General features: G+C 37.5%; 1 protein-coding gene across 1 annotated transcript; it reads right to left on the reverse strand.

The window, feature by feature from the left end:
* Positions 1-775: 775 nt before the first annotated feature.
* On the reverse strand, positions 776-21,953 carry DNA2 (DNA replication helicase/nuclease 2). Its single transcript, XM_063338528.1, has 21 exons — positions 21,746-21,953; positions 20,775-20,954; positions 19,546-19,729; positions 18,237-18,382; positions 16,512-16,637; positions 15,385-15,604; positions 14,729-14,846; positions 14,263-14,428; positions 12,804-12,998; positions 11,585-11,815; positions 10,980-11,096; positions 10,774-10,883; positions 9,594-9,703; positions 8,374-8,598; positions 7,084-7,277; positions 6,888-6,977; positions 6,601-6,793; positions 3,618-3,707; positions 2,841-3,023; positions 2,562-2,713; positions 776-1,925 (listed from the first exon to the last, which is right to left on the reverse strand). The coding sequence occupies exons 2-21, from the start codon at positions 20,939-20,941 to the stop codon at positions 1,871-1,873; spliced, it is 3,072 nt and encodes a 1,023-aa protein (XP_063194598.1). The 5' UTR covers positions 20,942-20,954; positions 21,746-21,953; the 3' UTR covers positions 776-1,870.
* Positions 21,954-22,913: the final 960 nt, after the last annotated feature.

The following is a 22,913-nucleotide window of genomic DNA, read 5'->3' on the forward strand; positions in this document are numbered from 1 at the left end:
CCAGGGCGGGAGAAAAGTGTATTTAAAGGTGGAACAGGCCCAAGAGTCAGGCTCTGATCCTTACCGTCTGGCATCGAACTTCCTTATTTTTTTTAAGAAGCCCTGCAGTGCTTGGCCTGTGGCTGTATGTTTGCCATCTGTATCAATGACTGCTTCTGCATTAGAAAGTTGTTCTAAAGGCAGGAAAGTGGAAAAAAGTTATTCTTTCCCCTTCCACAAGGTATTTTATATATATTCAAGAGACTGCAAGAGCATGTTAGAGGTCTCATGTCAATGTGACTTGAAACTGCCTCACCTACACCCTGTTTAACCTGAAGATCTCTGCTCAGGTTCGTGGAGGGATAACAATACCTCTAATTTATTTATTTATTTATTTATTATTTATTTATTTTATTTTTATAATGTAGTGTAAGAAAATAGATAAGATGCACCTTAAAACTTTCGTACACATAGATCCTAAACATAGGAAGAAAAACTTTTCTAAACAAGGGTATTTTATTCTGCAGTCACTACTGTAACAAGAATATATTTTACCCTAATTTTTTTATCTTTTGTAAGACCTAGGAACACACGCAGAGTTGAAGGGTGTAGTTTCACCTGAAAAACAAGAGACCCTGTCAACTATTAAATTATCTTTGTACTGTTCAAAACATTTGTACTATATAAAGTATTAACAAAGTATAAACAACTATAACAAAACCAACATCAAACTTTTATTATTATTCCAAACATTACAAAAATTAGGGAGCAGTTTAAAAGAGTTAAAAAGCCCACATTTAACATCTAGAAATTTGTTTGCAACTACATGCACACAACTACTTGACATTGATCCAAGAGAAAACACGTAGCAGTGATTTTAAAGAATCAAAAAATTTGATGTTTCCCACCAGTGACCTTGGAAAGAAACTTCTCAGTAATGGTCTAGAGTATGAGGCAGTATAAAGAAACTAAACCAGATCTGTCAAGTAAAGGATACTTTGCATTATCTTTACAAAAAATAGGACCTGAGCATGTAAACGTCTTGGTCACCAAGCTGCATCTCTACTTTTGCTCCTTGGGAACATTTTTCTTTTTTTGAAGACAAGACTACAGGTCAGAAACTGAAACCAGCATTTTACTATGATCTTCAACTGGGCAGCATTTCACTTCAGCAGATATATCTGCTAAATACCTTAGTTAATGACAGGGAGTTAATCAACATCACATTTCTCCCAGCTGTACGCAAAGTTAAGAGATATGAAGGTCCCTTGGTGACTTTTCTAAAGAAAGACTATTTACAATATGTATATAAACATAAAAGACTTCAGTATTTAAAAAACAACCAGAAGCACACTTGAAGAACATGAGGCTCTGATGAAGACAAAGAAGCTTTTCCTATTTTTTTTCCAAACAGCACAACAACATAGCATCTTAATTAGGAATTCTAATAAATAGAATTACTACATGTAAACTACATTTTAAAGTCTTTTAAACCAAACTGAGCCCAGAAAACTATGACTCAATGCAGCATTAGTTTACTCCCCCCGCCTCCTCAAATGTTTCCCTGTTCACTTTATGCATATAACCATTTATCAAGATAAAAGTGAATACAGAAGTAGCTATCCAGTATCTGAAGGAACAGAGTACTTCATACTTCTGGTTTGTTCCAAGTACACTGGTACTAAAATGACCAGCTTAACAATCACTTTATTAAAGAAAGAAATGTGTATTATTTTACTGAAAGGAAACTTTTAAAATAATCAAATGCAACTTCTGGTTTGGCTCCATTCAGATTAAACAGCACACACCAGCACTCACACCCCACTAACCAGTTATTCACATTAAGCAACACCAGAATATACAAGTGTTTGTAAACTCTCCATCTTCACAATCACAAAATGTTACACTTGTGGATAACCTCATGAGCCCCTGCTGGGAGATTGAAGATGTAGCAAGTTAAGGAAGCACTTTGACAACACAGCACTTTCACAAAAACACAAAACCTGTTTGAATACCTACTGGTGTTTGCAAAGAAAAACAGGAAAGATCTCATCAGCTGCTAAGCAGTAGATGGAAACAGCCACAGCTAGGACAAACTCTACTGAGTCTACTCTCAATGCCAGAGAGAAAGAAAAAACTAACAAGTCATCTGAAAGTTACACCATTTTCCATTCTAGCAACATTGTTCATGAACTGTTCTCTCACCATAAGCATTTGTATGCCATGGTACTTCTGAGAAAAAACAATTACGCTGACATTAAGATGTCAAGAAACTAGGATGATTTTAAGAAATACAAAAGCATTAAACATTAAAAATTCAGGCCTCGAAATTAAAATAAATTATGTCAAAGTCGACTTGCAAATAAGCATGGAATTCTACTTTTGAAGACAGTGAAGGTTCTAAATCCATTTATCAGTTTGATCTCAAGTATATCTTTGGCATATTTAATTAGCACATTTTGTACCATGTTGCCAATCAGTCTTAAAAGGTGCAACATAATTAATCAAAGATCTTCTCATCCTTACTTCAGTAAGTCAATCTTACCTTTCCCCTTTCACAAAACAGTGTGGAGAAAAAGGATATCATTGCCTGAGACTGCAAGTGGCAGAGCAGCTTCTCTAATGGGGAATAGCGGCAGAGGGATGGAACGCAGCCCACCATGATTAGTTTGTGCTTGGCTCTCGTGATAGCAACATTGAGGCGCCGCCAGTCCTTCAGGAGGGCACCCAGCTGCTAAACAAACATAATTTGCTTTTATTTTTCCTACTTGCACTTCAGAATTTAATGTAGATAAAAACCTCATTTTCAAAATGCATCTAACAACTAAAATTGCGTGAAACAGTTAATATGAACAACTTACGTTTTCATCATTACTGTTCCTAACAAACGATACAATTATGACACTTTTGTCTCTTCCTTGGTATTTGTCTACTGTGTTGACTTCCACTCTGTTCTCCTTCAATTTTGCCATCAAATCAGTGATTGTTTTTAATTGATGTCTGTATGGTGATATAATGCCAATGTCTGAAGGCTTACAGCCAGCCTGAATGAAGAAGGAAAAAAAATTTTCACTGCCATTAGCTTGGGACGCTCTTCACCGCCAGAAGACCCTCAAGAATTTTTTTTCTTTTTTTCTAAACAGTGCTGCAAGATCCTGTATCTACACTAAGTCATCAATGGAACTCTAGGTATAACTGGTATTAACTGAAGAAAATATAAAGTATTAGTTACTGCAAGCTCCCAAGCTTTGTCTTAACATAGCACAAAGACAGATATCCTTGAAATCCACATTTTTTCTTTCTTCCTCAAACTGAGGTGAACATTTCAGAACTCTTAGTCTGTACCACTCCTGAAGCTGACTGGATGAAATAAGGGAGAAAGGCCCTGCCCTCCCTCCCAAGAAAGTCCTCATCTCTTAAAAGAATTTGGCATCCAGCTTTTTTTGCATTGCAAATCCAACCAGGCAAGGGAAGGCAGACCTCAAGCTCCTCGCTATACCAACATGTAGCCAACCTTCAATTTACCCTTCAGGTTATCCCTCAAAGAATAACTCAATACACATAGTCACCATTACTATAGCAATGTAAATATGATTATAAAGCCGTCCCTCTGAACAATGTAATAAAGTAAAAGATACCTTAATAAATAAGGATGTGAGGAAGAGTACTAGTTTAGCTTCTGTCACATTACTTACACCACCTTTTTCTGCACGTTCTGGTGCTGGGACCTTTAAAAATATAAATGGAAAACAGTGACTCTTGCTGTCTACAGTGACATACTATATTCAAGATCCCTAACTCACCACATCATATGTGTTTTTATAGTAACAGTTTTAACAAAAAAAATTTACATAGTATCAGAGCCTATACTGTACAATAGCTTCAGAATACCGCATTTGCAAAACAAGTTGAAACAAACTGCTGAAACTGCTAGTAACAAGTCACCTTAAAGAAACTGCCAAAGCTTGTTCATCTGACTTTACAGTTCACACAATATAAGATCATATGGAAAAAAAAGAAAAGGACATTTCCCAGCCTGACAAGGTAAGAGAGCAAACTGTATTTTACATGGGACTTTTGTTTTAAGGCTTTCCATACAACAATGTTTATAGCAATTTTTCCCCATTTCTGTGGCAGAAAGGATTTTTTTTTTTTTTAATGTTTGAAAACCTACATTTAAAATTACAGGAAGAACTATCCAAAATGGTATCTGCTTGCTAGATCAGTATCAGTGCACACGTATAGGATCTGACAGTGTACAGTATGCATCAAAAGCTTCACAAATCCAGGAATTCAACTGACTATCTCGTTAAGTGTAATCTCTGTGAAATGCCTAGCAGACTAAAGCACTGCAAATGAACAACAAAAAAAAAAAATCTAATAGAGACTGACAAACCCATATGCGACACTGCTGCAAGTCTACATAGCAGTCTTCTCAAGGCCGTATAGATGTATATTTATATAGTATGCTACTGCATCCACAAGTTTATTTTAGGATTCCAGCCACATACAAAAAATGTAGTCTGTATTGTGTTGCCTAAGTAGGGTACTACATACTTCAGCAAGAATCCTATTTTTCTGCAATATAGCCTTCTTTTATATGACATCGTGTGTTTTCAGTATGTTGCATAGATTATAGAAGCAGAAAATATTTTCCTTCATATTAGAAGATCCCATTGCCTTTTCCAAAACAGCAGTTTCTCCATAGCTTGTGTCTCAGCAGCCACACAGCTTAATACTTACCGTAAGGTAACTTGTTTTTACACTGCCATCATGCACTCAGGCTAACTGGTGTTATGACCTGTCATATCACAACTGAATTAAACTGTGCTGTTTTGGGTTTGGTTGTTTGTGTGTGTGTTTGTTTTTTTTTTTTAATTATCTGAAAACATCACACCTAAGAAGCCTCCAAACCTGCATGCGCTCAAGTCTTCTTCAAGCAGAAAAACACCGTTTTAACAAATAGCTGGTTTCTATTCATCAACTTTTTCAATATTCAGACCTGAGCTGTCAGAGGCAGGGCAGACCGACACAGGGTCTGGCAGAAAAGGACAAATAGATTTTCGATCACTGTGACAAACATGTCACATTCTTAAACAGAAAACAATAGAAGCTTTTTTTTTTTTTTAAAGCTAGCATAATAAATGCAAGCTTCCTGGTGTTGTCCTACAACACTGTTTATCTCCTTTGTCCCCTTTCGCATCCCTCCAAGTGTGTTTCTTCAGAAGCTTTTCTTGGTTACACTATGAACAATGGTATACAGGGGAAAAAAAATACTATAAAAATCAAAGAAAACAAAGTAAATAATGGTTTTGTGTTTGGTAGATTTTTGGGTTGTTCTCCACACACACACCCTGCTCCAGTTGTCCATGTCTCCCCCCGACTACCACAGTACATGGAGTTTTGACAGGAAGTCCAAAAAAGAGATATGACATTACAGCCTAATGTCTCAACAAAACCAAGAGCATTTGGGAAAATGAAACTTTCCTGCTGGTTCTACAAACATAACAGCTTTCTTATACTCGAGATGGGCTTTCTAGGGAAGAAAGAGAAAAAGGAACAGAAACTCTAGCTTTCACATAATCAATTTTGGTCTGATTAATAGATGAACAGTGTATCACCCAGTCTCCTATTGAGGAAAGCCTCTTCCCTGGCGCCAACTGTCTTGCTTTTCTGTGAAAGGGACAGCAGAGGCATTCCAGGAAAAGGTACTACTGTTTAGTTTAGGCATTTTTAGAAATTTCTCTAACTCACTAAAGTAAACATTGTGTTTCTTTTTATATCATTGAAGAGATTCTACCAGAATTGTTATTAAAAAAAAATGAACCCTTAGAATGCCCTGGAGAGCACAGAAAGACTGGGGAGTTCTTTCTGGGTCAGCAAAAAAGATGATCAGTTGATACAATCCATTGGCAAAACACAGTATTATTAGGAATCAACATAAATCCTGCTAGAGGAAGAGAGGCTCAAATCTTCATAATCCAGTCACTAACTACAGTGACAGCAAGTACTAGAAACCAGAAATATGTACTAATTTATTAATCTTTTTCCACATGCATTTAAACTCTTCCTCATTTTACCTAGAAGTCAGTTTCTTTGCATAATTCTTATCTATTCTAGAGTTGGGGGTTTTTGGCAAAATTTTGAGCCTCTATAAAAAGGACATACCTAAACAACTTACTCCTCCCTCACACTTCAGTGTCTAGAATGTCTGCAAAATTCAACGGAGAACTACAGTTATTCCTGCCATGGCACACAGCTTAGACACCGCCGACCCTCAGCCACCAGAAATGAGGCCATTCCATGGTTGCAAGGGCATCCAATGTGGCTACACACTTGGAGCTACATTCCACACATGAGAACAAAGTTTATAGTACATTCAATATTATCTGAATTGAACTTTTCAGCTGCTCTTAGATGCAATGTTTTCAGCAGTAGCTGTACCACCCCAATCGATCAGCTATACTAACAACATTTTTGCATATTGTGCATTTTACATATAACTAGAAAACTATTTTTTAATATTTTACCCTACCTAGGCTGTATGAAATTTTACATATTGACTGTATCAAGAACTTACATCAAAATACAATTCTGAAAGGAGAACATAAAAAACTTTACCTTCTCTGTGTTCAGAAAACACACAGGTGTGTCTGGATCAAGTACTTCTTTCAACCATGTTTTTGAAGCATCTGCAAGCTCCAGTTTCAATTTTTTTAGGTTGGGCAAATTAACAGTGGCATTTGACACCTTCTCTGAGCCACATTCCAGTTTGCCTTCATACACTAACGTGTTACTCAGTGACATAATTTTACTAAAGATTTAAAAAAAAAAAAAAAGAAAAGGTGTCAAATCTTGCTATTTCAATCCCACATTAAATACCCCAGTATAATAAAAGTTTAAAATACCTATTCATTCTGTATTGCACTGTTAATTGGACAACAGCATTTTGGTTTTGTTCCAGCCTTTTAAATAAGCTTTCACTCATGCCAAGGTCTCTGTTACAAAACAAACAAAAAACCCAAAAGTGTGTCAGGCAAAATACTGCAGGAGCCTTCCCAGAATCTGTGTCACTAACGATTGTCCAGCAGCACTTTATCTTACCTTGCTTCCGCATTCAGTACAAGTGGAGGCAGCTGCTGATGGTCCCCTACCAGCACAAACCGTTTGGAGCAGAATAGCGGTCCCAGACAGATGAGCTGGCTTATTTGAGAAGCTTCATCAACTATACAGAAATCAAACTGCTTCTGAACAAAGATGGGGTGATTTACTCCCATGCAAGATGTTGCTACCACTGGCTGAAAATTGAGATACACTTTAAGGATAAGGTACATCTTATATCCTTTAGCACCACATTTTCCAGGTTAAAAGAAAAAGTTATATTTCCCATTAAACAAAACTAAAACGTAAAATAAAAGAAATCAAATTATTAATTCTTGAAATCAGACCAGCACACCTTACATATATATTGGCCTCATATTCTTGCATCGATTGCAAATGACACACCAAACCAGCTTTAGAGCAGACAAGTAAATAACTCATTCCTGCCACCTGTTCAGGGTGGTATCAGGTTCTATGCATATACACAATTCGTAGAGTGTGCTGAAGTGACTACTGTAGAAAATTATGTGGTTTGGGGTTTCTTTTTGTAATTCCAAAGAGAAGACAAAACAGAAGCACAGTTCTTCCTACCACTGTGCTTCCACTGCAATCTGAAATTACTAAAACATGAAACGTTAAGTCACCTCCCTTATGACTTCAATCATTCCACTGCAATGCCTATCAACAAAAAAGTAAATGGCAGCTTTTGCAAAGCTGGCATTTACTCCAACTACCATGAAGCTTTATTCTTTCAATTAATTTAATTTAAAGCTGCCACTGACTCAGATTACCCCGCTCCCATTATGGTTTGCATTAATATTTAGACAGGTACCACTGATCTTTCAACCAAAAATTAGCGCTTGGCCAGATTGCTCCACAGCACACCACTTCTTCCCCATCCGTGGATTGTACAAATGGTACAACTAGCACAAGTGGGAGGGAAAGAGGGATAAACAATAGCAATATGTGAATACAGAGAGGAGGTTGCAGCAGTTAATCACCACACCCACGCACACAAGATAGGTCTCAGATAAAAGCACGGGAGTCTTTGGGAATTATTACTTACAATGATAAGTTACTTTGTGTAGACATAAAAAATACTTTTCAACTTTCAGACTGTTAATGTTGGTCATTATTGGCTATAAAGAAATTGAAGCGATGCAGAGAATGAGTCTTTTTCAGCTCTGATTTCTTACGGCAGTAACACACCCTTGGGATAGGTTTCTTCTCTGCAGCATCCATACAACCAGTAATTTGCATTTAATTTGCAGGGCTAGCAAAACCACTTCTCACCTGACTGTTATAGACCTCTTCCAAATCTGTTACAGATTTAATTGATTTGGACTTGCAAATTTCTTCTTCTGTAAATTTCCGTATATCTGGATGAACCTTCTGAGCTCGCCCCAAGCGCAAGAAACCAACTTTGAATTTGGCTAGCTTTAACAGGATATTGTCTACAGCAGTATGTGTAAAACTAGTCAGAAGAACACTGAAGCCACAAGCAGAAAGAATTCTCACCTAATGAACGGCAAAGGGAAAGAATAGAAAGTGTTATTAGTTCATATACAAGAATCAGCAATCCCACGTTTGTAAAAAACACAAGAAGTTTTGTAGGGAGTTGATAACAAGTATGACTTCATTTATATCAGTCTTTCTGGCCAGATCTGCCAGTTAGCTATTGTCAAAGCAATACGAGCAACAGACCTGATGGTTCTTATAAACAGCATGCTTACTATGCATGCTGCAAACAGCAAGAGCTAAGAACATCCATGCACACTTGCAAATTGCACTGAAAAGAACGAACTGCACTCTAAAGATCCCCACTGTAAGAACAAGACATGCAGACCGTTCCCACAAACACTGTTCTCCATGAGAATTTAGCCACAACAGATTCAGTGGAACGAGCTGATCTGATAATAGCAGCAGCTGCTTGCTCTCCAGCCTCCTCTTTCCCCACAAGCTGATGACAACTGCAAGTGAGATGACACTGCTATTTCAAGAAAAAAATCTCAGCCCACAGCCGGAATCCAGTATGCTCCTATAGTTGATTCCTAGGGAAAGAGAACTACCAACTAGAAGAGATGGCTAGCAGGCTGCACATAACTTCAACACCATGGTTTTATACAATTCACAATGGACAAGTTACTAACTTTGCCAAGGAGTCCTTTTTTTAAGCTCTAATTCAGGATTTGAGGACTTGCTGACATTTGGGACCAAGAATTTTTAACATTAAAATATCACAGAAGTGATTAAATATCACACTTCAATCTCTTCCCTCCCACATTTATTCCTACACAAGCAAAAGAGAATCCTACTCTACAAATTACATTTATAGTTCTACCAAATCTAAGGCCTTAAGTAAAAAGAAATGTTTTCTTCTTTGAAAATATGGAAATACCAGTAGACTAAGTAATGATAATTAATTTTGGACGGTATGCTTTATACAGAGTTTGTTTAATGCTATCCTCTAAATCTCACCAAAAATATTTAAATGTCAAGGTACATGAACTTACTAGAGCGCATATTGTAGTAGTCTTTCCTGTTCCAGGCATACCCACAATAAGCGTGTAGTCTTTTGAAAGCAGCACTTGTTTCATTGCCTGTTTCTGAGGCTTATTTAGACCTTCAAGAAGAAAAACCAAAATTAAATATCTACACTTCCCAATCATTGTAATAATTGCTAAAGCTAATAAAACAAAATTATAGTTTTCTCCTTCACTAAAGCCCTTAAAGAAAAGAATTGAGCAGAGTAAGTTTTAAGCAAGGTCCTAATGAAGTAACGATATTAAACATAATACACATGACACCTAGTACAGCGTCTGCACTACAGTCGTAGAAATAAATCACTGAAGATGTTTTTATTCTTAGACCTTTTGCGACTTTTTTTTCTAATATCCTAAATGACTACCTCCACATGATATCATGTTATGAGTATTTCTATTTTATCATACCCACTTTCACATTCAAACACGGCTCACAGCAAAAGGAAATGAGTTGCACATATAGCAGCATCTTGTTTAGAAGAAATGTTACATCAGAGCTTTTTCCTGTCTTATGCAAATAAGCAGCACCTTCCAGCTATTTGGACTAGGCAAAGCTCAAAAAAAAAAAAAGCTCTTCAGACTAAGCTTTTATAAGAAATTCTAATTGCTCCAAGAGAATTCAGTTAAATTCCTGTTTTCACAGGCAACTCTGTCAGAGAACAATGAAATACTTTCACCAATTATGAGACACTGTGACATACCTAAATAAATCTTGTTTTTAAAACAACAAAAGCGTGCCACAAAGCATCACACACTACAGAGCTGCCAACAAGTCAGCGAGAGTGATTATACAAATGAATGCTTACACTGAAGCCCATCTCCTTCCACTCCCTCAAAGTCCGCTTCCTCTATGTCAACAGCTTTCCCCGTTCCCTCCTTTTGTAAAGGTTAGAGAGGTAATCACATGTTTGAAACTGCAAGCTGCAGCAACTATCAAAAGTAAAATAAAGTTGTAAACAAATATCTGGTCAGGTCTTCCAACTAGTTTAAGACTAATTTAATCACAGGAAGACATGCGAGGTAAGAGTTGTTTTTAATTTTTATACAGAAAGCTATCACTGGACCCCAAAGTAGAAAAGTACTAGTGTGACAAATGTTTTGACCATAGAGACGTACTAAACAGAGGATTTTGGGGAAAGCCACTTTGTACCCTTTAAAATATCTGCAACAGTTTCCTTTGCTTCTGGCGGAAGGACAGAGCTCAAATGCTGAATAAAACGTGGTTTGTGGAAGTCAATTATCAAGTTGCGGAGCCTTTCACTGTGGATAAAAAAAAAAAAAAACCAAGAAGAGTTACTGTTTGAGAAACTTTATCTGAAAATATTTTAAGTGTGAAATTAATTTGATTCTTCATACCTGACTGGGGAGTCTTTCATCAATTTAGAAAGGTTTTCAAAAGGGACTCCTATACCATAATCTCCTTCTTCGTGATCCAACCTAAATACAGTGTTCTTGGGGAGCTTTGACAAATTCCTGAAGAATGACAGTAACAGGGACTAAATAATTCTGTTTACAAGCAGTACATTCATGACTAAAGACTTATTACTAGGTGTTAATTGATATCTTCCAGAGATCCTAGAGTGAAGCAACAGCTAGAAGAAACACACTATTAACTGATCTAAATAAAACATGATCAGAGCCCAATTTAAAGACAACATAGTCTGAATAATGAAAGTTACTATTAACACAGTAATCACTGTATCCATAGAGTTTCATGCTGGAGACATAAGTAAATGGAGTTTGCAAGCATGCTTTTATTCAAACACCCTAGTTAAATAGACAGGCATATATACTGACTAAGCATTGACATTTTCAATCAAGATAAGAGAATTTCTGAAGGGTAGTTCCCCAAGCCAAGTCAAATCAGAACATGTCAGAGCTTTTTGGACACCTAGAAGTACCCTTCCTGAAGCCAGTATCATAGTATCTTCAAACAGATATTTTTTCTTTTGTTCTATTACCTGCCCAACAAACAGGAGACTTTTGTCACATTGACTTCTCTAACATAGCCAGTAGCCAAACCAAGTAAACCATTTTCCTCTCCACTCACAACCACTCGATCACCAACCAATAGGTTTGTTCCAGGAATGGCACCATTTTTACGTTGGAAAAAATGTAAATACTGTCCCTCGGAAATTTCCTGCACTTCACCAACTCTGATCATGTTTCCAACACAATCTCCATCCTTCTCTCTGAAGATATTAGAAAAAATAAATAAATTTTAACATTAAGATCCTCTCAGTAAGAGAAATAATAATAAAAAAACCCAAACAAACCCAGAAGTAAAAAAAACCATACCACCCACCACCAAAACCAAACTACAAAGACCAAACAAACAACCCCCCCTCCAAATCCCCAAAGCCACCAAAAAAATAACAACACAAACACACACAACAAGAAACAGGAATATTTACAAAGTGACAAACAGACACTTTACAATAAAAAAGGTTAGCAAGAATATGTATAACACTTGTTCCAAGAATAAACTCTAAAATTTAGGCTAAAGTTACCTATAATTTCCTGTTAAGAAAACAATACTGAAATGTATGGATCCACTTCACTAAGATGTTCCATATTTGCTTACAGAATTGCTTGTTTCACTTAAAACAACTCAGCTACCTTTCACTTCTACAGATGCCTTGAAACAAGCCTACAAACCACCAATTGTTTTTTTTGCACAGCTGCTGGACTCGATGCATAACATGCTACTTCAGCCAACAAGAGCCCTTAGCCTGCTTTTATCCACATTCATAGCCACACCTAGGAATATGGTCCAAAACACACTGTTGTTTGTCAAGTAAACCCTCAGGAAACCATCGCAATGAGCTGGGCTCAGTCTGCACCCAGCCTCAGCCCCCAGAGACACAAACGAAACAGAATTACACCCCTTCTGCTTCTGAAGACCGAGGCTGCAGTTTGCTGCTTCTCATGCGTGATGTAAAAACAACAACAAAAAAATACCATATTGCAAATCCAAAACCAGTAAATCTATTAGGCTAATGTCTCCATTAGGTCACACCTCACAAAAACCCTGCCTATGCAAGTAGCACGTTTGACTATTTCTACAAGCACTAGAAAAAAAATCTAGTTTTCCTTATAGTGAAAACACAGGTTGACAATGCCTCATTTCCAGTTACTGAAGGGAGCATCATTTGTTCTGGCTTAGAAATTACATCTTACCTTTCCAAAGATGGTATCATCCATATATTTTTATATCCCTTTTTAACGTTTCCACTTTGCAGCTCCAAGGTTAACATTAGATACCACAGGCTGAAATACTCTAAGTGGGAGTGTTTCAGGTGCTGGGTTTCTCTTTCAATAATGGGTACCATAGCAGGAGGAAAAGACACACTGGCCATCTTTTGTTCCACAGCTCTAGGAGTAGAGCCAAACACAGGAAAGAGTCAACTTGTACATTTCTTTCTTGCAAGTCTATATGTACATAATGACAATCTAAATATATATGGTAACCCACCAGATAGATTAATCTATCATCACTGAAATGAAGTTGAATCTGTATCCTTTGTTCATATGAACAATCTCATATTAGTAACTTTACATCACCTCAACGATTTTGAATTATAAAGGACAAGAAGTTAGTCAAAGACCAATTAAAGACATTTCAAAGATAGTACTGTAGACATTTAGATCTTTTATTCCTTTTGTAACATATGAATACTATCTTGAGATTTAAAACAAAGGGGATTTAATAGTTAATATACAAGCAGACCTCAAGTCAATTTATCTCAAAACTAAATATCAATAGAAATTATACCTAATCACATATACAAAATGCAACTAAAGAGAAGAGAGTCCAGAAGTGAATAGCAACCCAGTTCATAATAATCCTGTTCTGTAACTACTGAATATTAGAAGTAATATTTCACAAAGACTAAAACACAAAAATGTTATCATGTATGCCCACAAAGCTAGCTCCCTCAACATACATTTTTACCCCTACAGTTTTAAAAACAACCAGGCATTATATTTGCACAAGATCACCCCAGAAGCCCTCCTGTTCTAACATAGCTCATTTGATCTCTTCAGTATACAATTTTGGTTCTGTTTTTTGTGTAATATAAAAAGACAAGACTAAAACTTATAACAGGTTTTAAAACCACAATTAAATAATTTATGTGAAAATTTATCAAATTTTTGTTCATGGCTTCTCTTTAACAGGAGATACAATAACACTTCAAAGTAGTATCAATGTATCATTACTTGTGCGATACCTTACAGGGAAATGATCTTCTGCAGAGCAAAAGTGAAAGAGTTGTTGTCCAGCCGTAATTCAGCCTCAAAAGGCTGCCCATTCAAAGAGTTGCAAGAACACACCTTTTTAAAATCATAATTATTATTAATGCTAATATAATAGAAATCTGTTATCATCAGCAAGTATTTTGTTGAGACTTATCTCAGATTGTCTTACAGAAAGAATACCTGAGCAAACACATTAAGCCTCTGCAAGATCAGGAACTTGCACTACAAAAGTTGCAATGGGGTCTATGGAACATTCTTTTGGGGTGCAAGAGCCTTCAACAGAGAATTAAGACACCGTCAACCACAAAAATGAAATCACAGTATCAAAGGCTACAATTATTCAAGCTTTTTTAAAAAACACAAGTCAAACTTTTTTTACCTGCTGTATAGAAAGCAATTGTGTATTTGGGAGCAATATTTACAGGCTTGACTGTCATCAATTACAGGAGGCAAAGCAGCAAGCTGTGACTGCTGTCTTCCCACAGCAGATTTATGTGTACTGTGCATTAAGTAGAAGGCCACATGGTTTCTTAACTTCATTAATTCTGTCAAGAAAAGAACAAACTAAGCTGATGTTTTGGGGTTTGTTTGCAATAATTTCTAACTCAAAAGTTAGAAATTACTCAACTTCAGTCAGCTAAGAAGCGAGCATTCGTATAGCAAAGTCCTAGGGAGGTATTAATAAAACAATTTTTTAGCATAAGCTTATTTGAATTAGTGACATTATAACAAGTGATACATCTCTAAGTACAGATATGTTCAGAGAGTAAACCTTATAACTATTACTAAGATATTTCATTTTAATTAAGATAATTATGGTTTCTCGGGAAGGGGAACAACTTTACCTCTTCGGTCCATGCGAGCTCCCGAAACTGGGTACATAGTACCAGTTTTAAGATAAAGAAGAAATCCAGCTTCAGGATCTACTCTCCGTTCCAAATTCAGCAACGTATAAAGAATAACCTGCAAACATTATACATAAGCTTATTACAACGTATTAAGAACAAAATACGTTATAAGCTGTATTTAGTTTTTCCATAACTTATATGGTTAAGCAGCCATTGCAATCACAAGTAATCTAGAAGCCATAAGTAGTAAGCACCTAACCTAACCAAGGATTTCAATTAAAAGACATCTTCCTTAACAAAAGCTTCTAAAAGGGCTACTACCTCTAGGTCAGGCCAGCTATCTGGAAAGATGTACGACACTAATTCCTGAAGCAGTTTGCTTCAACCTAATACTTAAAGGTAGTAAGAAGAGACTAAATATGTATTTCAGGATAAAAGCTATAAATGAGTGTGAAAGTGGTGAATGTATATACATCCCACTCCTCAATTCACTTTTGTTTTGTACAAGCAGCCTTGGGCATGCCAGGATTTGCCATCCATAAATCTAGAACATACCCCAAACTGTTTCATGTTAAGACAAAATAAGTCATCTAATAAAATAATCAAGTATACATAGCCAGTGATAGTGAAATTAGACATTTGATTTTTTGTACCTGACTTCTGTGCTCTATGGAGTTAGATTCCTTCCCAGACTTGAGCTCTAACGGCATTATCCTAGACTGTACTCCAGACTGGCGATGGATTTTCACCCTGGCTGTAACATCAATCTTTCCCTTCAACCCAAACCTGGGAGACCAGATATTCTCTTCAATGTCCAAGATATCTACAATCTCTATCTTAGAAGAGAAATCTTCTGCTTTTTCACCACTTGACCTAAGAAGAAAAATCAAATCAGAAGTTAATTCTTAATATTTAAATATTAAAATTTGTTGTAATTAAATATTAAATATTTTTGCATTATAGGCACTCTTTAGGCATTAACTTTATTTCTAAAGTGCATCAAGTCTCATTCAAACTATCTTCCTATTAACAGAGGAAGCATCACATCAGAAAGTTACTTTAAATTGCACATTGTGGCACGTAGCTTTGCTATTCACCCAAATTTCAAAGTAAAAAAAGAATCTTAAACTGGTTTTAATAGTTTTTGCTCTTTTCTGAATAACCACACTCAAACACTTTCATTAAACTTCTTGAAAAATGATATACACTGGAAAGTAGCATACAGATTTTACTCTGACCTGCCATTTCACTGTAACTTTAACACCCTATGGCTATTACCATTAATAGCAAGAAGCCATAGACAAAAATTGCTCAGCAGCAGTTGTGTAAAATCACCATTTCACTGCTAAACCTGCTATCTTAGTGACAAATTACATTTGATTAATTAGTAGTTTCACATTCTGATTTGTAGTCTTGAACGTATCTACAGTAATTTCTAGCTTAGTCAGTAGATCAAATATACTTGCTTTTCTAATTACTAAAATTTCTACTTTGTACAACACTGTTTACAAGGATTTTAAGACCAACAAGATTTTTATGTCAGTTCACCCTCAGTCTTGTCTTCCCCAGTACTCACAATGGCAGCTAAACATGCAGCTCTCAACATTAGCTATTTTGACAGTGAGGCCATGAATCAACTCCATACCACTGGGCAGATCTGCGTTATCAGCTCCATATCACTGAACAGATTTGCATTAAAAGTGTTGTTCTAAAAATTAAAAGTGAACCAAACAAGATATACAACATAGAACGGTTTTAACTTTTAATTCTCGTTTCTTACAGTTTTAGTTGCATTTTATTTTGGTTAGCTGGATTGTGCATGAAGTCTTCTGCCCATTTAAAAAACGATGGCAAATATTCTTCCACTTCCTGCATTATTTCTGTTTGTTTCAGATTTAAGTGATACCTAAAAATTAAAGCCATGCACATTAAGGAGACAGAAATATTAGATTTGCTGCTGGTAGCAACAAGATTTTGCCTCAAGTAGCAACAAGATTAGTGGAAATAGGTGTGAAGTTTTAATAAACATCTATAAATTGTAGATAATGACAGGTTCATTAAGGTTAAACTCAACTGATTAACTCAAAAAACTGTAACTGAGCATCCATTACAAGAGATATAATACACTATTCGTTTCTGATGTAACTTCTGAAATGACAGGTGTAGCACAATGAAGACATCAACACAGTAAATGTGTTGAAACAAAACTAATAGTTAAGACTGCAAGAAAGGTGTACCAGACTCATGCATTTCAAAATGGCTATTCCTACACTTTAGGCAAAACTGAAAACATTTTAAAAAAATACAAAAAAGACCATTTACTTTTTGTCTGAGTACACTGATCTGCTACTTGTTCTTCACATACATTTTGACAGGCTTCAGACCATTTTAACTGGAAAGGAATCACGAACCTCTGCAGTTGCTACAGTTACAAATACACAAAAAAGCAGAAGTCTCATTAAATAGAACCTAATTGTGTGGCATTAAATAATTCAGTGCTGGCATTCACTGGAAATAATGTAATTATTCTACAGCAACAGAGAAATACAAGTGGGTTTTGCACAAAAAGGTTCATACAAGTGCAAATGACCACAGCCAGCAGACTTAGGTAACTTACTTTTCAATTCCAACAAATAGTAGCCTATATATGCAAAGACGAATTGCAAATCAAGAGTTTCAAAGAGAGAGGCCCAGAGCGACAGAAAAGCCTTTAAGTAATCTTAGCAGTTACAATGCAAAATATCTACCTTCATAACAGAACTAGAATAATAAATCTTGTTATAATTTTAACTTCCAACTTGTCTGGGGCTTATAGATACTGACATTGCCCAACATACAATTTATAATAGTCTAGATATAATTTTTTTTTTTTTTACACAATGAATTAGATTTTAACCAAGTCTGCAGTAAAGTCTGAAAACTGACAGCGATCCACCTTGTAATTTTCTGATGGAAACATGAAGACTATTTATTTGGCTAGCATTTCTATCAGCTTTGCAGAGAAAATAAGTTAAAGGTCCTCTAAAAAGTGAGCCATTAAGTAACCTGATAAAGAATATAAAAATATCAGACATCTCAATGCTCAGTCAGTCACAAGTTTCTAGTTCACCTCCTGAGGATCAAAATTAATTATGCTCATCACATTTAACTCAGCTTTGGGAGATGTCTAGACATCTAATGTTACAAGCACAAACACTACAACTTGCTTGGCCTCAAAAAAAAAAAAAAAAAAAAAACAACAAAACCACCAAAAACCACACATATAGTTACTCGAGAAGCATAGTTCAGATCAATAGAAGTAGCTCAGCAGGGAAGGCAAACTAAATTACATTATGCAACAGGGAATTATCTTACTAAAAGATATCCAAGTTTCATTAAGCAAGATCATTTGGCAGAATATTCTCCTGATGCTAGCCCTACACTTTTTTTAAATAAGAACTTTATCTGCTACTTGAAGTGTTCCTACGCTGTCTTCCAAACACAAGACATTTGCAATGCCACTTACATTTCTTTGAGATATTTTTGTCCATACACAATTTTATTCGCTACTTCTTCTACTTTTTCTTGCGCCAAGTTATTTGTCACCGATTGCTGGAAAATTTCATGAAGAATTGTACCAATGAGCATTTGACGCGAACCAGACTCTGAGCCCTGCAACAGATTTTATATAACACATATTATATACGTGAAGATTTACACCCACTTCATGCCAACTTCTCTATAAAATTTCTGGTTTTTATTTACCGCGCATTAAGTTTTGCCTGTGGGCTGTATTAATGGCAGTATTTCCTAATGCAAATGCTTACCTTTACAATCTTACAGATACTATTTTTCGCATGAAGCAGTTTCCTGTGTTACCACACAAAAATTATTCCAATTATCACCAAAATGGCTCAGAAACCCATCTAACCATCACCAGGACTCCTAAGAACTGCAAGTGTTACTAAGTTACAACCTCTGCATGAGCCACCACCAAACAACTAGAAATCTGATCACTGTGGTTTAAGTACTTACTGGTATCTTTTGCAGACCTGGCACTTGTGGGTTGCACTCACAATTGGTGGGTGGCGTTATCCCAGTCAGGACCATCTGCATTGTCCCTTCCGAACGATTAGTTTATTCCCATTACTCCTCTAATGAAGGGCTGACAGCATTTCACAGTCTTAATCTCCTGTACTTAATTTTCTTGTTTCAGTCACAGGCTCCCAGCCAGCCTCTTTACCACCCCATTATGATTCCCTTGCCCATTTGAATTTATATTCCTACCACCTCCTCAGCTGAAACTGACAGCTGTTGCTTCTCTGCCATCCACATATCAGCAAGGACACTACCACAAGAAACTTTCCCTCTTCCCAAATTCCAGCAGCTGGATTCAAATTCTAGAGTTAGCCCACACCGATTCTTAACTGAATTGGCTGATTTTTTCAGGGGCTTTAAACTTGGCCAAGTGTGGTTATGTTTTCATATGGTTGACAAGAGATACATCCCTCACAAATGATTCATATCCACACAAAATGTGGCAAGAGATTATCAAAAAATTGCCAGAATTTCAACTGGGAAGACCACTAGTTTGTCCCATTAGCTATATTAAGAATACAGGATCATTTCAGCTGCAATTCTCAAAAAACACAAGTTGTTCAACTAGAGACAGATGGTTTTCATTCTAAATTATTCTATGTTGTAAACATTATGAATAGCTAGTAATGACATTTTGCAATACAGCATAGCAGCTAGTTTTAATATTGAGCTAAACTACCAGTCTCAATGGAACAGTAACCCATTAATACGCTTGATGCTCTAGAATTAACACTTACCTGAAACCTTTCACTCAACACTGCTCTTCTCATACATCGAATACTATTTGATATCGTAGTGCCAGAAAGCAGCAGATCTGGGTAAAGAACCAGGTATCCACACTGTTCATTTATGACCCAGGTGCCAGAGCTACTCTCCCCTTCTAAATGAATGATATCTCCTGGAACAACTGGAACGGACTCCCTGTAACGTAACACATTTGAACAACCATTTACAGCTACAGACACAGTGCATTAGAAATTATACATTAAGAGATCAGATTCAACATACTTTGAAACAGGAGATTATTGTGATTCTTTTTTAAGAAGCTGACCAAAATAAATTCTGAAAGCAAATAAACGAATTTTTACTGACAAAACTTTGATAATTTTGAGTATTGGATCATGCATCAGGACAGCCTGAATGTAGGGAAAGCCTCTTGATTTTAAATCATTACAGATCCATGTATCAAGACAGATGTTTTATATTGGCATGTTATTTTTTCATTACATGAGATCTACCTTTTTACGTAACAATTCTCCTTGTTTCGGAAGCTCACAGGAAAATCTAAAAATATTTTTATTGATTTAGAAGTTTCAGGGTTCAAGATCTTTTATATTTTTTCCATCAAGGAAGGGAGTCTTATACTTTTCTCCCATCTTTCAGGCTTGCTGGGAAAATGGAAAGCAGTGCCAAATAGCATGCGCACACCCATGCGTTTCAAAAGATTAAGCTCTAAGCTAGTCTTTTCTTCCATAACACAACACGCAATGCACAAACACCTAAATTAGAATCCTATCCTTACTTGAAAAAATTTTGTGGTAAAGGTCAAGCTAAGATAATTTTAACAGACTGCATAAAACCTCATGTTTACAGACATAGCTTGGCACATTTGTATGTACAATGCCAGGTACATAATTTAGAAGAACACTTCTAACTGTTGCAAGACAATACTTAAACAAAATAGCCTGCTTCAAGTTTATTGTCTTGCCATTTGCTAGTAAAAAGACAAATTGAAACTTTAAGGTAGCAATATCCATTCAACGCAAGTTACAGGACATCAGTTTTCTCAAGGTGAATATCCACTACACTAATATACTGATAATATTACATTAGAGAAAGGTTGTTTCAGGATTTCACAGCACTTTTAAGACAGTAAGACTCGTCTCGAAGGCAACACAAGGAAAATGGACTTAATAATCCAGTATTTCACCCTCCTTTCAGACATCCACATTTCTGTATGGATTACCAGCCATTCCTAAGAATGCACAGTTCTGTATCATCCAGTGACTGAGATGCTGTAATTGTCAAATGTTTCTCAGGGTCACTTCCGTTTCTCTGTATTACGCTGACTTCCAACACACGGTATCTGTTGTTCAACCCATTCCTAAGTATCATGTCAGGGGAGTCAGTCATTTTCTTCTGAAAACTGAAGTAACGATTCATTAATGCAGAGACATAACATTATTGGAAAAGAAAACAGCCAACCCATATACAAGAAGAGGGAAAGCTTCAAGTAAAACCCAACTGTAACTCTCTTCAGTTTTTCTATACATTTAGTTTGTTTTGTAGTTCTATACAGGTAGAGTGTAGGAAATCTTCTCTCTGTTAATGTTTCCACATTATCTCTTTGGATGACGCAGGTGAAAAACAAGCATTTGGACACATGAGAAATAAGGATGGAAACATAAATATTAAGTAAGTTGCTATTTATTGCGGCTAGTGCTTCCTTTTGGTGTCCATATATTCGTATTCATTCAGAAGTCAATTATAAGCATACTGCAACCTTGTGCTTGTGAGAAAGCTTGTCTCTCTTTTAACACTGTAAAGCACATAAGAACTCCTAAGTACAAACACAGAGAGCTATTTTTTTTCCCCCCCCTTAACCTCAACATAATTAGAAAACTGCTCTTCAAGGTTCAGTTTTCCTCTGGCAACTGGCCAAAATTTCCGATAGAGCACTCAGGCCAGCCCCTCTCCTGACACCGAGCGATGCCTACTAGAGCCCCAAGGTGCAGGCAAGGACGGAGCTCACACCAGACACCCGCATCCCGCTCCGGAGCGCACCCTGCCCAGCGTAAATACCGCTGAGCAGCGGCGCGTTCCTCTCGCCGGCTCCTCCGGGCAGCCCCGAGCGCTTCCCACCTCTCCCCATTCCCCACGAGGGCCTGTGCCGCCCTGTCCCCGCTCCGATGGCCCTCAGGGCTCCTCAGGCCTTACCCCCGCCCGGAGCCGCAGGCGCCCGGAGCCGCGTGAGACAGCCCGCGCGCGCCGCTTTATTACATTTCAAACTCCCCGCGCTCGTGGCCGCCTCCGCCCACTCGTTCTTCTCCCCCTGCTTCCGACTCCAGCCGCTGACCTCTCCGCTGTGAGCGGGTCCTTCGCCGTCCCGCCTCAGCTCCGCGTCCGAGCCCCAGCCCGCACTAAGGTCCCCTCAGCCCCGCGCCTCAGAAAACCGCGCCGGGGCACAGCCGCAGTACAGCCCCACTGCCCGCCCGCCTCCGGAGAAACCCCGCCCCCTCGACCCAGCCAGCTCGTCCATTGGCGGGGAGAGAGGTAGCGCAGCCAATGGGAGCTGCTGGGAGGGCGGTTCTTCGGCGGGGGCGGGGCGCGCGGCGTTCCCGCGCGCGGGCAGCGGGGCCGGAGGCGCGAGGCGGCCCTGAGAGGGCCATGGCGGAGCCCCGGGGCGGGCACGGCCATGCCGGAGAAGGACGTTCTCGGCCCTGCCTGTCGTTGATTTCCACAGCGCCAAGTGCTGCTACAAATGCGTATGAGATAAATCAGATGTGCTTTTTGCTCCCCACCACTTAATGAGTGGATCTCAGCCTGAGAATCAAACTTTTACTCTCGTAAGAACCCATTACACATTTGGTACTTTTCACTGGCAGAGGTTTTCTGAGGTGATACAGAAGTTTCAGACACACAGATTTCCTTTTTTTTGGCCACAAAATCATGACTTCATCAAAGCATTCTGGATCTGAGACCATCACTTCTAGCAAAGATTGAAGGACACAGGTAATAAATCCATTCTTAATACATCAGTATGACTGTCCTGTAGTTTAAACATCAGGAAAATAATGTATTAAGAGTTTGGTCTTGTATCTCCTTAATGTAGCCAAATATTGGGAAACACTATGAGGCTCCAGACATGGTTAGACATCTGACAGAGGATCAAAGCTTGAATTTTAAAAGGTGAGAACATACTTAAATTAGCCACTTTTCTTTGGGATAGTCCTGAAATGCATGCAGTGAACTACATTAATGTTGCTTTGCATTGCAGAACCTCTAATATAAGGTCACTTGTAATTTAATAGTTATGTGTTGATACTGTTAAATGAACAGTTACATAATTTGGTACGTTACTAAAAGCGATTACATAAATACTTTT

This window comes from Chroicocephalus ridibundus, chromosome 6 (genome assembly GCF_963924245.1).
Source record: "Chroicocephalus ridibundus chromosome 6, bChrRid1.1, whole genome shotgun sequence".
Classification (NCBI taxonomy): Eukaryota; Metazoa; Chordata; class Aves; order Charadriiformes; family Laridae; genus Chroicocephalus; species Chroicocephalus ridibundus.